Here is a 14,881-nt window from a genome sequence, read left to right as displayed (position 1 = left end):
TTTAGTCAAATCAAGAAGTGAGAAACCCATTAGCACAAACACCTGTAGGCATAAACCTTGTATGTCAAGCTTAGCACCATCCTGGCTGAGATAAGTAAAGGCATGTGAATTTATATGTAAATTGTACATTTGTATATTTTTTGTATAAAATGTACATTGTTTGTTTGAGTGGATATACAATTGTATATTTTTTGTGTGAGAAGCTGAAAACAATGTTTGTGGGGATATGTGAGAGCGTGAGTGTGTGTTTGTGCTATCTGTGTATATTTATGACGTAATATTCAAGTAATTTTATTTCTCTGTGCAGTTTCTGAATATGCATACATCTGGGATATCACCTTCCAGGAAGGTAGAGGATTACCCAAATGCCCCTGAGGAAGCTCTTTTGTGAATGGTGGGGCTTCCTTTGTCACGACCAGCGTTACCTGACTGACAGATCTAACACTGGGCGTGTTACTGGGGCGTTAAATCCGCCTAATGACGAATTCTTCTATTTCTGTCGGCCGCATACACATTTATCTCCGTCTGTTTAAGTTGGTGAAAAAAAATCTGCCCGCGACAAAGAGAGCGGAGTAGTAACAGGGGGGAGTGCAAACGGTAGTTTTGGTTTAGCACTTGTGCAGCCACCGCATGCTCTTATCGCAAAACACCTGTCCAACACGATATTTTCTTCATTTCAAGCAGACACGTAAAGACACTTCCATTTTCTCACAATGGAATTTTCACCAGAAACATCACCCCACTAATCTAGAACTATATATCCCAATCACCTGATTTACTGTAAGGAAAAACAATGCTATTGTGATGAGTAAATGTGACTGTTGGTGTGTCATTACACACAACATTTAATTAAAATAATTACTCATATCAAAGTTATGTGAATATTAATTCTCATCATGTACCATGAAAAAAAACAATAATTGTATAATAATACTATAATATGCTAATAATATTTATTGTCATAATTATTATCGGTATTGTTAATAATAATTATTGTATTATTGTTGTTCGCTGAATGCAACTGGAAAGAGGTTCATGTATGATTTAATCCACCTCGTCCCAGGACAGTTTCGTCTCATCAGACCTGGGAAGTTTGCTTTTAGTCTCATATATTTGTCTTTACATAACCGCAAATGTTTTTAGGCACTGCTTTTTGTTTTTCCCTCCTGCCAGCCAGCATATTGGTCAATTCCTAAATTGTTTGAAGGATATGAATCACCTGGCAGAAAGAAGAGTTCAGTTCACCATTTACTGCGGCTTTGCCATTGATATTCTGATTATTAAGGATTTTTTGACGGCACTTAACTGCAACAATTTGACCAAGAGTTTCAGGTTTAATAGTAATTACATAATGGCTGGTAATTACATAGCAGATCTGAGTGAAGAAGCGGAGGCCACTGTTGCTGTGCCCTAAGCATGATGCTGGAGCCCTCAGTATCTGAGCGAGATCTGCAGGTGCCTCCTCAGGCAGATACAGCAGCCAGACCACTGGGTAGAAATAACATGGCAACAGTACCTGTTATTTGTTACACACCCCTCCCTTGTAAAAAAAATAAACAAAACACAGCTTTGACACGACTCTACATTTAACATATGACACTTTTTATTAGACATTTTTAGTCTTCGTCAGAATCGCCTTTAGCAAAATTTGCACCTCTGCTATCCTGTAAGGAACAATCTCAGGGAGCTGCCATCTGTAAACATGTAGAAATAGATTGTATGCTCAGCGCTAGAACCTCATGCTATCTGGGAAATATACATACAGACACAAGTGGCCTGATAGCTGCTATTCGTATATATAGATCCTGTACAAAACCTCAGGGACACCATGTGACATACAACCAACTAGAGTTTTATCACGTATTTTGGCATTACGGTTGTAGCCACAAGTTAGCTGACTGGTTATAGCATGTTTTGTGCAATTAAAGTCACTAGTCTCTTTTTCAAAGGACCTGTCTTTGACAACAAACAAGCTATTATTAGATTTTTTTTTTTTATTACTTTACATAAAAGCTAAAGGTCTAAAAATTCATCATAAGCAAAGGTTTACAGATAGCATACTTTAAGGGGTGTTTTAATATGTTCACATCCTTTCAGCCACACTGCTTTGTCAGTAACATAACCAGAATGTGCAGCAGGCGGTAGGCTTGGGATAAATATCTTTGCACGTTAGTGGAAAAAAGCGGTTTGACTACTAATCTAATAATCTAAGACCAGCATTCAAATAGCCTTATGGCTAAGTCCCTATAAGACATACACATTGTAACATATGTTCACAAGTGCAAGTGTATGTTTTAATACTGTGTGTTTACAAAGTGCAAGATGTGTCACAACCAGTCAGCTAACTCCTGAATATTACCGCTGCCCATCTGCAGTAAACTCTTACTAAAAGGCACTTGTTATTAATCAGTCACAAAGATATAAGCAGATGGCAGGCAACCCACTGTGAAGATTTAAATAAAGGTTCAAAGTGTTCAGATGATGGCTAAAATGGGCCATTGTCCATAGTTTTTAGATCCTTGTACAGTGACATAATTACATTTCAAACAAGTTTTTCATGCAGAGATTATGATGAACAGTAGCAGCCTTTACAGAGAACTAATGGTTCAGCTCTACAAGCTACTAAATCGACTGGAGTTATGAGACCTGCGAGCTCGACACTGGATGTGTCTCGTCTTAACAGCATTATAAAACCTTCTTGCATCAACAAAGGGGAAAACGTATACATGTAAGAGCAGAGAGTACAAAAAGACTTATATTTGATGATTCTGTTAGGGTGTGAGACGGATTTGCACACATACTCTTACTGAGACTATGGAGACTATGGACCTTATCCTTCTGTCTTTGTCCAATGTTCAGAACCTCCCTAGAGGTCAACATGCTTATGACGTCAAAGTCTCCGTTCATCCTTTTATCACCTGTGTGTGAATCATCTAGCTGTCAGCAGGCTTCAGGAACTGTTGCAAGTTAAGCAGGATCTGCCACACACTGCACTCTATGTAAAGGAGAACACTACCACTGGTTCAAAACACATAATGTAAGCCTATGGTCAGTGTTATTGACAGGCTCCTTTAAAAAGAAAACGACGACTACTATTGTGAGATGCTTTTCTTTTTGTGATCTGTTGGCATTTTCTAAGTCCTATACCATATGCCCAAACATCAGCCACACGCTAAGACCAACTCTACCTGAATTCCCACTGCTATTTGTTTCTCAACCATAGGTTCATATTTGAGGCCCATCGGTTTGGCTCTTATGGGTTGTTATGATGCTGACCTATAAGTGAGGCACAAGTAAACAGCTGGACTTGAATGAAAAGATGTGGATATGAATTCTGAAACTGGGTTTTTCATGGGTATCCGTGCACTCTGACTCAGAGTGAGTTTGTTCCTGAGAACAATGAGCTGAGTATGTATAGTAAATTCAACAATGAAGAAAAATGGCAAACAGTCCTTTCACATAAAATTCATATACTGGCAACTTTAGCTTTGTTTGATTTAAGGGCTTAGATGTGTATTAAATTACAATTGTATCTGTAATATTAAATTACAATCTTATCTTTAAGGAAGAATCATAGTGGCTTTTTGTGAAGCTGAAAAAAGAAGATAGTAGTTCTTGTTCCAAAATTGAAGTTGCTTAAATGAGTTCATTATAGAGTTTAGAGTTTAGTTGGAGCTAATTATCGTCCAGCTTTTAAGACAGTTGTGACATGGTTCTGGCTATTTAAAGGTGACCGCTGAACATTAACAGTTCCGCACACAGACATACACAAAGACACACACATTTACACACTCTTGCAGCTCTTTCTCTATTATTCCCAGATAAGGAATAAATATGTATCTAAAGAGTTCTGTAAATATTGGCATGGAAGCACACTGCACGTCCTCCTGTATACTGTTGGCTGTTAAGCCCTATCAAAATACGACTCAAAGTGTCCCAAGTTTATCATTTCTAAATTGTCATTTTAGCAAATGAATTTGAATGAAGCTGATTCCCTTCAAAGCCAGCTGGCAGACTACATTTTCTTGAATCAAATTTAAAAGGTTTAGATGAAGAAAACTTTTTTTTTTTTAAGTTATTCAACTTTACATTTTTATATTGCACTGCAAACACACCTCCATGTGATTGACAGTTGATCACATGACCATCGTTCAGCTAACCATAGCCTGCCTCAGCATCATCATGCCTGGTGGGACAAACACCCAAGACAGAGTCTCATGCCCTGCTTCTACCTCTCTTTCTTCATCATCCTCATCATCATCACCACCTCTACCCCTCTGCTGTGCCCCGAGCGTGAGGGATGGAAGTATGAAGGGCTCGAGCGGGTGTGTCTTGCCCAAGCCCAGGGCCCCCCTTCTGTGGCTGAGCACAGCTCCCAGCCCTGGGAGTGCAGAGGCCATGGAGAGGTCCAGTGGGGGGGCCATGAGGGTCATCAGAGGCCCAGTAAAGGTGTGGAGAGCGTGAGCTCTGAGAAGGGCCAGCGTTGCTCCTGGTAACGCTAGACGAGCCCTTCCTGGGTTGGGCAGGCTTGAAAGATCCCGTTCCGTGCCCACACTTTCTCCAAGCCCTGCTCCCCCACCTGGGCGGCTCCATGACACGGGCAGTTCTGCCCCCGGCGAGGCGGGGGTTTCCTGGGCGACAGCATGGCCGTGGGCCTTGATGTGCTTGCGGAGGGAACTGGGGTCCGTGTAGCGTTTGTGGCAGCCAGCCATCTTGCAGCAGTAGGGCCTGTCCTCGTAGTGTGTGCGCGTGTGCTTGAAGCGGTCACTGGAGTTAGAGTATCGCTTTCCACAGCCCGTATATGGACATGCATAGGGCTTCTCTCCTGGGGGAAGGAGGGGATTCAAATGGTGCAAACAAGCCTCTTTAAACCTGTTTTAGGGAAAATAGACGTAAACTGTGTGTGTGTGTGTGTGTGTGTGTGTGTGTCACCTGTATGAGAGCGGGTGTGGATTTTGAGGTTTTCCAGCCGAGAGAAACTCTTGCTGCAAATGGGACACTGGTGGGGTTTCTCATTGGTGTGTGTACGAATGTGAATCAGCATCTTGTATCTACATAGGTGAGGCATTTGTTAACACCTTGAACACACACAATTAAGCCACCAAATGCACATTCACACGTACACACAGACACACGTAGTACAAATATTAGTTTCCAGGTATTCTTCCTGGTTCATGGATTGATGATCAAAAGGCTCAACCTATGGTTTCCACATGAAACAATGCTAGAACTATACTAGAACTGTACTACTACTAGGCCCAACGATGTAGCTATATACCACAGCTCTAGTATAGTTGTAGGATAGTTCCAGTATCGTGAGCAAAATCAGATACTGGATGTGTAAGAGAAAAGGGTTAGAAAGCTCACTGCATGTCTGAGTGGGATCTTTCTAACCCACTTCTAAACATGCAGCATCTGATCTTTCCAACATACATCTCTTACAGAAATGTGTTAGTATCTGATCTTTCCAACACACTTTTCTGGTCTGGTAGAACGAAATGCGAGTCAATAGCGGCCGCCAGTGGGACATGACACTCCCGACTCCCAGGTCTGGCCTTCTGGTCTCCGGTCTCGGTCAGCACTACCCATAACTGTGACCACAGTTCACCTCATGTTATTGTGCAGGGCTGAGAGCTATTTTAGAACTGTGGTGACCTAAATACTGTCCTGCCAAGAAGACTAACATGAACATTCTGGTAACGTTGGGTAAATGCTGTGACACCATGCACAGACACATGCTTCTGAATGATAGGCTTGAGCATATCGGCAGAGCTAATCAGTAGACTTTCACTAATTTATTCCAATTCTAATTCTCCATCATTTCCAACATACACCTTTCTGTATACTTAATGATCACACCCAGTAAACAAGGCACACATAAACATTTCAGATAAAGTACTATTTATACTTAGACAACTGAAACTGATGTAACTAATTATTCCCAACATCCGTTTTTGATAAGAGGATCTGAGAAGAACAGTGAACAGTGAAGAACTGGCACTGTTAATTGAAACTGAATATGGAAACAAAATAGTTCTCCAGTCTGCTGCAATGTCTCCCTTCCTTCTCCCGCATCATTAATTCCAGAGGAGCATGTCAGTTAGTGTACTGGTAGTTGTTTTTATTATTAGTTTTTGTATATGTGCAAGTATTTGTGAATGACAGCAGTGAATGACCTGGCATTGAAGCCGCGACCTTTGCGCGCGCACCCTTCCCAGTGACAGCAGTACCCAGACCTCCTCTCTGGCTTCACGTGGAACTCAGTCACATGATCCACCAGGTCCTGCAAGCACTCGAACAGCAGGTGGCACTAAAGAGTGGGGAGGGGGACATGGCTCTACAATCACCAAAGCATTTAAGTCACAATAAAAAAAATGTATAAGAAAAAACTCTGAGGTCACCTTGGGTCAGCCGTGTGGCTTTAATGGGACAGTTCGGCTAAAAGTGCCAGTGTGTCAGTCTGTGTATGTTTAAATCCTGATTTTTTTTTCCTTTTCTTTTTTTTTCAGTTTTATTACTAGTTACTTAAAGCCAGAGGCTTGCAAAAGGATCCATCACCAGTTCACATTGTTTGTTCTTCCCCAACCAGCAACAGCTTCATTTAAATGTAGTTATTTAGATGTAACCATAGTTCTGTAGCCACTGATTGCCAGGCTCTAGTGTGCCTTGGGGTGGACCAGAAGAGAAGCGTGAGCTGAGCTTCCCTGACAACCTCTGGACCAATCAATCGGCTCACCTTAAGCCAGCGACAGGCAAGCTGTTCATCCCCTGGTTCAGGAGACTCCCGTCTCTCCTGACGCTGACCAACTAGCATAGAGCGGTGAAGGCTGCCTCGGGAATCAACTGGCAGGAAAAACTGAAAACTTGGGGGTGAAGAAGCCCCATCCTCCAGGTAACTGATGGTCTCTGAATTCTGTGTGTAAAAAAAAAAGATGTGCATTATTATTTCATATAGTATATATCTTTGATGATTTAGAAAGTTGCATAAGTTCCGTGCGTAAGAACACATTTTAGGTCCAAGAAAGTGGCTTTGACCTGCTCTTGTTGGTGACAGTATGTAACTCACCACGGCTGGGGGTGGCGCTAGAGGACTGCAGCTAGAGTGAGAGTGCTGAGGGGAGGGAGGGGAGGGAGAGGGAGAGGGGGACGCGCACAGGTCCAGCTTTGAGGAAGGGGGAGAGTCCAGAACATCTTTACCTGCAGACACACAGGAGACAACCACACAATACCGTCTTTCTCTAATAGGTAATAATGTGATATATCAAGATAAACAACACGTGTAGTATTCTTATCAAGAGCGTTTGAAAAATATCATCACTCTCCCAGTGTTCCGTTCAGAAAGTACTAAATGGACTCTGAGCAACATGTTTACAAATGTAAGTCAACCATCAGTCTTAAAGCTATCATTTTTTACTTTTTTGATTAGCAGACATGTTTGTTTTATAGTTTTATCTATCTTTATAGCTTTATAGTTTTATATAAGCTGATAAAGTTGCAAGTCCAATAGAATAAACTAAACCAATATCAAACACGCAGCACATTAAGGGTTCGGACATATATTTATAGTAGAAGGGGAGGCTTCCAGTGATGTTTTGTTTTCCTTTGAGTTAATTTATTTACGGCTGTTATTGTGATTATATTGTAAAGTGTGATTTGAAAAAGGAAGGCAATTATCATGATATGAAAATAATCCTACTCTACATGTGGTTGTGTGTGTGCGTGCACTGACCAGTGTCAGAGCTGTGTGTCAGGCATAATATCTGGGTTCGGGCAAATCGTAGTGGAGCACAGATAGATGTTCTGAGTGCCCTATCACTTGATGAGATCTTCAAGTCCAGCGGTTCGTCCAATGAGAGCATGGCTAAGTCTCAAGGCCAACCCACCTAAACAGCAGAGCCAATAAAAGATAATAAGTGCAAATCGGAAATCTCTCTCTCCCTCTCTTGGTCACACACACATGCACGCAAAATGGCTCTCCTTCACTCTAATGCATAGCCTTTTCTGCATTAAAACAGCTGGAAAAAGACGTTCTAAATTTACTCCAGCAACTGTAAGTCATTTACATTTCTTTCTGCTAGACAAGCAACTCCCTCCACACACACACACACACACACACACAGTTTCATACTTCATCATGCATGCACGTAGTCCTGATGAGGTACAGTTGTTTGGGCATCTTGCCTATATCCACAGTGTGGCTGTGCGTGCGTGTCTGTCTGTGTGTTGGTCTGTGTGTGAGAGTGTGTGACTATAGAACACCAAGTGTACGGGCCCTCTGCAGCTCCCACTCTATTCCGTACGTCCTCCAGCACAAAACTCTGGTTTTTATTGTTGTGTGCCTGCTCCGTTGCACTGGTACACGGTTTCTTTCCCATCAGTATCATATGACTTTCTCATTAAATAGCACTTTACACACTGCAGGTTTTTGGTTGAGGTTTTCTCTGTTTCAGAGGAAACTCCCCTAAGTTCAGGAACGCAGACATTCGGCTCATGCTGGCCCCTCCCTGGTAACAAACACTCTCCCTCTCGCACGTTCCCCTTCTTCCCTCTCTTTTCCTCTTTCTCCTCCCTTCATTATTCTTCTCCCCAACATTCCAGTTTTTTGCTGGTTATTTTACTCTGTTCTTGCCTCCCTCCTTTTCTTTTCACCACTTTCCCACACACACACACACAGACACACACACACACACACACACACACACACACACACACACAGACACACACACACTCACACACACACACACACTTACACACACACACATGCACTTACATACACACACACACACACCCACACTCACACTCACGCACACATGCACACACGCACACACTCACACACACACACACACACCCTTAGGTGACTGATTTCTTAGTGTTCCCGTCATAGAAAACAAAACAAAAAAATTCTGCACAGCTCTCTAATGTCATCTTGAACATTTACTTACTGACACACGCTGGATATTAGTGACTCCCCCCACACACGCTGGATATTAGTGACTCCCCCCACACACACTGGATTTTAGTGACTCCCCCCACACACGCTGGATATCAGTGACTCCCCCCACACACGCTGGATATTAGTGACTCCCCCCACACACACTGGATTTTAGTGACTCCCCCCACACACGCTGGATATTAGTGACTCCCCCCACACACGCTGGATATCAGTGACTCCCCCCCACACAGGCTGGATATTAGTGACTCCCCCCACACACGCTGGATTTTAGTGACTCCCCCCACACACACTGGATATTAGTGACTCCCCCCACACACGCTGGATATCAGTGACTCCCCCCCACACAGGCTGGATATTAGTGACTCCCCCCACACACGCTGGATTTTAGTGACTCCCCCCACACACGCTGGATATTAGTGACTCCCCCCACACAGGCTGGATATTAGTGACTCCCCCCACACACGCTGGATATCAGTGACTCCCCCCACACAGGCTGGATATTAGTGACTCCCCCCACACAGGCTGGATATTAGTGACTCCCCACACACACGCTGGATATCAGTGACTCCCCCCCACACAGGCTGGATATTAGTGACTCCCCCATCTCCCCCATTCACTTACTGGATATTATACTGATCTGCCCCCCCATTGGATATTATATTGAGGCTATAACTTTTGTGTCTCCTCCCCTAATCCTACTAATATAACAAGGTAATAGGACATTTAAACACTAAAACACTGCTATACGGACCTACTCACACCTGCCGGCTCAGAAAGAAGAGCTCTTCTCATGGGTCTAGGAGTCCCTCTCTCCTTCCTCTCCTCTGTGCCCCCTCTCTCCATCACCCTTTCACTGGGCCTCCTCTTCTTCAGTCTCCTACATATCTTTTTGGGAGCTTGCCCTAATCTTTCAGTTTTTGTCTCCCTTTTTCAATTTTCACTCCATGTTTCTTTCCTTATCTTTCTAACCGCAGTTCAATCTGTTTGGGAAATGCTTCTCTGTCTTTCCTTCTTCAATAAGTTATATTTAAAAACATTTATCTCCCACTGTCTCTCTTCCTACTACCAGCAATCATTTCTTCCAATATTCTGATGAGCGACCTTTACTCAAATGATAAGATACACACCCACACTTATCTCAGTCTGTAAACCACCTGGAGTACAGGTGTCTCATATTCAACAGGAGTAGCACACAGACTCTCACTCACTCTGACAGCAGGAGGGCTGAACATAGAACAGAGCCAACTAATGAGTCACTATTAAGAAAGAGACATTACATTTAGCTGACACTTTTATCCAGAGCTACTTACAATTATGACTGAATATAACTTGAACAATTGAGGGTTAAGGGCCTTGCTCAGGGGCCCAACAGTGGAAACTTGAGAGTGGTGGGGTTTGAACCAGCAACCTTCTGATTACTAGTTAAGTACCTTAACCACTGAGCTGCTGCTGCCAAACACAGCTTCATGAAGATATGAAACCACACCCCTCCTGGCTCCCCCTGCCTCCCTTTTAATTTTAGGTTTATTCAAGGGGATTTTCAGGAATGGCCATACCTACCTTATTTTGAAGGACCATGAAAATAATGATAAGTTTAGAGCTATTAATTGGTGACCCTACCGTTAGAGTGATAGCTTTGAAAGTGTGGAGCTTGCTTTACATGAAAAAACCAACAGACAACCTCAAACCTCAATAGAAACCTTGGAGTCCATAGTGGACCCAGTACTCGACATTGCTCGTCTGTAAATAATGTAATTAATACCAATACATACTCATTCATAATTAAATGAGAAAGGTATGTAGTTATGTAGACATTTACTTAAAGATTAATTTAGATACCTTAAAACTGGTATAAGCAATCACCTGATGTACTCTTGTAGTTCATCAGCTATTGCACTGTGTAGTGCTACAGTCATACTTATAATTACGTAAGACGCTCTGGATCAGCACATTTGCCAAATACTGAAAATGTAAAATGAAGATGTTCTCTATGCCTTCAAAAAGTATAAGACACTTCATAATGTAAGGAAATGGGTTTGATAATTACAGCCTGTTTCTGAAATGGATAAGGAAATAGCTGAAACACTGACCTGATTTTATCTGAGGGACATGTTGCATTACATTAATGTATCCAGCAGCCACAGGTATTGGAATCATCTAACATACTGGGTTGTTCCATGCAAAGTCACCTAGACCTCCCACTTCACGTCATGAATTTTCTTGAAAAAAAAAATCATTTGAAAACGTATTAAATTTGTGAGACCTTGCAAAATCCCATATCTGTATTCCAAATAACCTTTTTTATTTTTGAAGCTGGGACCTCTGAGCCAAATTTCATCACTTTAGCAGTGCTTTGTATGTGTGTGTATGTGTAAGTCTCACCAATTCCCTGTTTTTCAATGAACTGGGTTGAAATTTGTACTGAACAAATTATCCGTAGGGTTTCTTGGATATTCAGTACAAAATTCATCCATCAGTTGAAAAACAGGCAGTTGGTGAGGCTTACACATGCACATACAAAGAACTGCAGAAATGGTTAAATTTAGCTCACATAGCCCAACTTAAAAGAATAATAACTAAAAGAAATTTGGAATAGAGCTAGTGGATGTTGCAGGATCTCGTGAATTCAGTAGGCTTTCACATAATTTTTTTTAAGGAAATCCAAGATGTGAACCCATAGGACCAGGAGAGTCTGCACAGAGTGACCCACACCGAAAGGCTAGGTGTTGCTGACGTGCATGACGTATCTCACGTCTATGCGCTGTATACAGAGGAAACTGTAACAGGTTCCAGCATGGCTGCCCACCCAGAAGTTGCTTTTGATTTCTTAAGAAGTAATACTGACGATTGTAGATTCAGTTACAGGAACCTCTGTGTATTTACATGCCGCTGCGCGTGCCGAGGTTTCAGTTCACCGCGGAGCTCAACTGTGGCTACCATTAGGGTGATTAACTGCACTGCTTGATCAGTCCATTCACGCCTCTCGCTTGCTTCCTGCGTCTGATGCCTTCCTGTCTGTCCTCTAAATCCCCGCATGTGTCAGCCAGGCTTCGCATGCGCCCACACGCATGTAGAGATTCCTCAGTGTGCCGCAGATTCTCTCCATTTGCTTTCGGTGTGTGCGTTTGTGTGTAGACTAGAAATGCCGAAGAACAGGCCAAGCTCATAAACAATAACAAAAACCAGCCGCGGGCACAACATGCCATGAGAGAGAGAGAGAGAGAGAGAGAAAGAGACAGATGGATGGGGAGAAAGAGAGATGGAGGGAGACAAGAGAAAAGAGTTAGAGAGCGTGAGACGGAGAGAGAACAAAATTCAAGCCTCAGCAAAATCTGTCACGTCTTGCCTCAGCCCAAGTAATTCAAACAGTACCACTGACCCAGTTGGTCAGTACTGCTGACTCAGTTCTGGTTTTGCACGTTCATTTACTATTTTCTTATCTATTTCCCCTTTGCTGGTTATGTTCATTTGCTTTGGCAATAATGTGACGTATACCATTCATGTCAATAAAACGATGTTGAACTGAGAGAGACTGGAAGAGATAGAGAGAGACAGAGAGAGAGATGGAATGAGAGAGAGATGGAGAGAGACACAGGGGAAGAGAGAGAGACATGTGAGTCTTTTGTGTTGTTGTAATCCAAGAGGTAAACTAATATTCTGTAGGCAGCCTCTGTTATTACACTGTCTGTCCCAGACACTCTCCTTTGCTCTGAGACCCACCCCCCCAGGTTATATTTTCCATTCGCTTTCTTGTTCAGGGAGGAATTCTCTGCATGTTTGTTTTGGAAATGCATTGCTCTGTGGGGACCACAATGTGAAAGAGTTTGTGTGTGTGTACGTGTGTGTGTGTGTGTGTGTGTGTGTGTATGTGAGAGAGAGAGAGAGAGAGAGAGAGAGAGAGAGAGAGAGAGAGAGAGAGAGAGAGAGAGAGAGATGGGAGCTAGCTAAGCGGCCAACGTTGGTTAACATTTCACAAGAAAAGAATGTCTGGTTTCATCTCTCATCCCCCCCCCCCCCCCCCACCACCACACACACACACACACACACACACACACACACACACACACACACACACACACACGCACACACACACACTGTGAATTTTTACAAAACCACTAAACTCGATGACCTTCCCAAAATTGCTGGCACAATACTGAGTTACATCCAGGCATGTGTCAGAGGCTACATACACTCAGTCATATACAAAAGACAAACATTTCTTCTTACGCCTTTCCCTGGATTTCGTTTTTCAGAAACTAGCAATGGTATTACAATTAGTTGCATCATGATCGCTTTTCAGTTTGGATTGCACTACCACGGAACTAACCCCCCCATCTCATTTTCCATAGCCTATCAGACGAAGACGTGTTGCTAAGGAACCAGCTCCTCTTATGACACTGAATGGTACCTGAGGAGGACTGCGAATGAATTAAATTATTGATCAGCCATTTGAAAACAAAGTAAAAAAAAAAAAAATCTGTCAGCTTTGCAATATATTCATGCGCGTTCTCTGTGCTTGAGGATTGAAAATGTTTAAATCTCACCGCGAACGCGCCCCGAGTCCGTTACACCTGTAGCTTTTCTCACGTGACCACAGCAGAATGCAATTGGGACGGATTTTATTACATGTACTTCCGCAAGGATAACTATATAAACATGATATGCATGTAAACGACAACAGTACAGTATATACGTGTATCCATGTATATCTATCTCCTCCCCCCCCCAATCTCTCTCACGCATATCCAAAATAAAAAGACCGGGACTGTTGACAGTCAGTTCCATACGAAAAACGCGCGCCCTGCTCCTGATGGACGTCCATCAGGACGAGTACGGGATATAACGGCTCTGCCTGCGCATTTCCAGGGAGACTGAACTGTCCTGAGCTTTACCTTTCAGGATGGCTAGTCAGTCCGGCTTACGTGACCGCTGCGCTTCTCCGCCAGGGGCTCCAGACGTGCCGTCTGTCACTGGGACCAGACTCGTTAGGAGACGTTTCCTTCTGTAGATCCTGCAAAAAAAAAACCCGACTCCGGTGCCGAATAACGAACAGGATCAACAGGACAAAAACGGTCGAGGCGACGAGCTTCTCTTTATTTAGTCTTCTAGTACAGTTGCAGCCTTCGGGTGAACTTGTCTAGTTTTTTGTGTGTGTTATGTTGGTGTCACTGATAAACGACGCACTGAGTTAAATTTAAAATAAGCTTTCTAAAGAAAAATCTTTGACTTTTGTTTCTGAACAATAACAGAGGAGCGTCGCTTGTGTACGACGCCTGTCAGCTGTCTTCCTCGCGTGGAATCGTCTTGGATGGCATTCCGAGTGAGCGCGCACAGGGAGAGGGGGCGAAGAATGGAATTATGTTGTTTTTCCTCCAGATGTGCTCTCTCTCTCTCTCTCTGAGAGAGAGAGAGAGAGAGAGAGAGAGAGAGAGAGAGAGAGAGAGAGAGAGAGAGAGAGAGAGAGAGAGAGAGAGAGAGAGAGAGAGAGAGAGAGAGAGAGAGAGAGAGCGCAGCGGTTGTCTAGCTCTTTTCGCTCCGCGCGCCTGTGTCGCCCTCCCGTGGCTGCGGCCCCGGACACGTGATTGGGCTGCGCGCGCTGAGCCGAACTTCGCTCTACACGAGCACAGGAGAACCAGGGGATTTACGGTAGCAGGTTTATTCACTGTGACATATTAGTTTTTGCTTTGCTTGTTTTCAGAGAGGATCTTTACATTGTTATTTTAAAAATATTTAAGACATTTTTATGACAATTACAATTGTCTCGTGTGCAAGAGTACCCCCTGGTGGTTATACAGTTCAGTGCGTCTCGATAATTAGCCATTGCTTGCAAAAAAAAACAAAAAACGGTCTGTTAAATTGTCTGTTTGTTTGGCACTGACTAAGTAATGGACATCTGTAATATCTTATTCAGGTTAAAACAAGCCCCAG

General features: G+C 43.1%; 1 protein-coding gene across 1 annotated transcript; it reads right to left on the bottom strand.

Annotated features, from left to right (window-relative positions):
* Window positions 1-1,581: 1,581 nt before the first annotated feature.
* glis2a (GLIS family zinc finger 2a) lies at window positions 1,582-14,505 on the bottom strand. Its single transcript, XM_027015395.3, has 7 exons — window positions 13,846-14,505; window positions 7,730-7,883; window positions 7,067-7,197; window positions 6,737-6,913; window positions 6,177-6,310; window positions 4,933-5,051; window positions 1,582-4,825 (listed from the first exon to the last, which is right to left on the bottom strand). Exons 2-7 carry the CDS (start codon window positions 7,857-7,859, stop codon window positions 4,152-4,154), a joined length of 1,365 nt encoding a protein of 454 aa, XP_026871196.2. The 5' UTR covers window positions 7,860-7,883; window positions 13,846-14,505; the 3' UTR covers window positions 1,582-4,151.
* Between the last annotated feature and the right edge of the window lie 376 nt (window positions 14,506-14,881).

Source organism: Electrophorus electricus, chromosome 23, assembly GCF_041902795.1.
Source record: "Electrophorus electricus isolate QZ-2024a chromosome 23, ASM4190279v1, whole genome shotgun sequence".
NCBI lineage: Eukaryota > Metazoa > Chordata > Actinopteri > Gymnotiformes > Gymnotidae > Electrophorus > Electrophorus electricus.
Note: the sequence above shows the minus strand (reverse complement) of the source record. Positions and strands in the feature narration are given on the sequence as shown.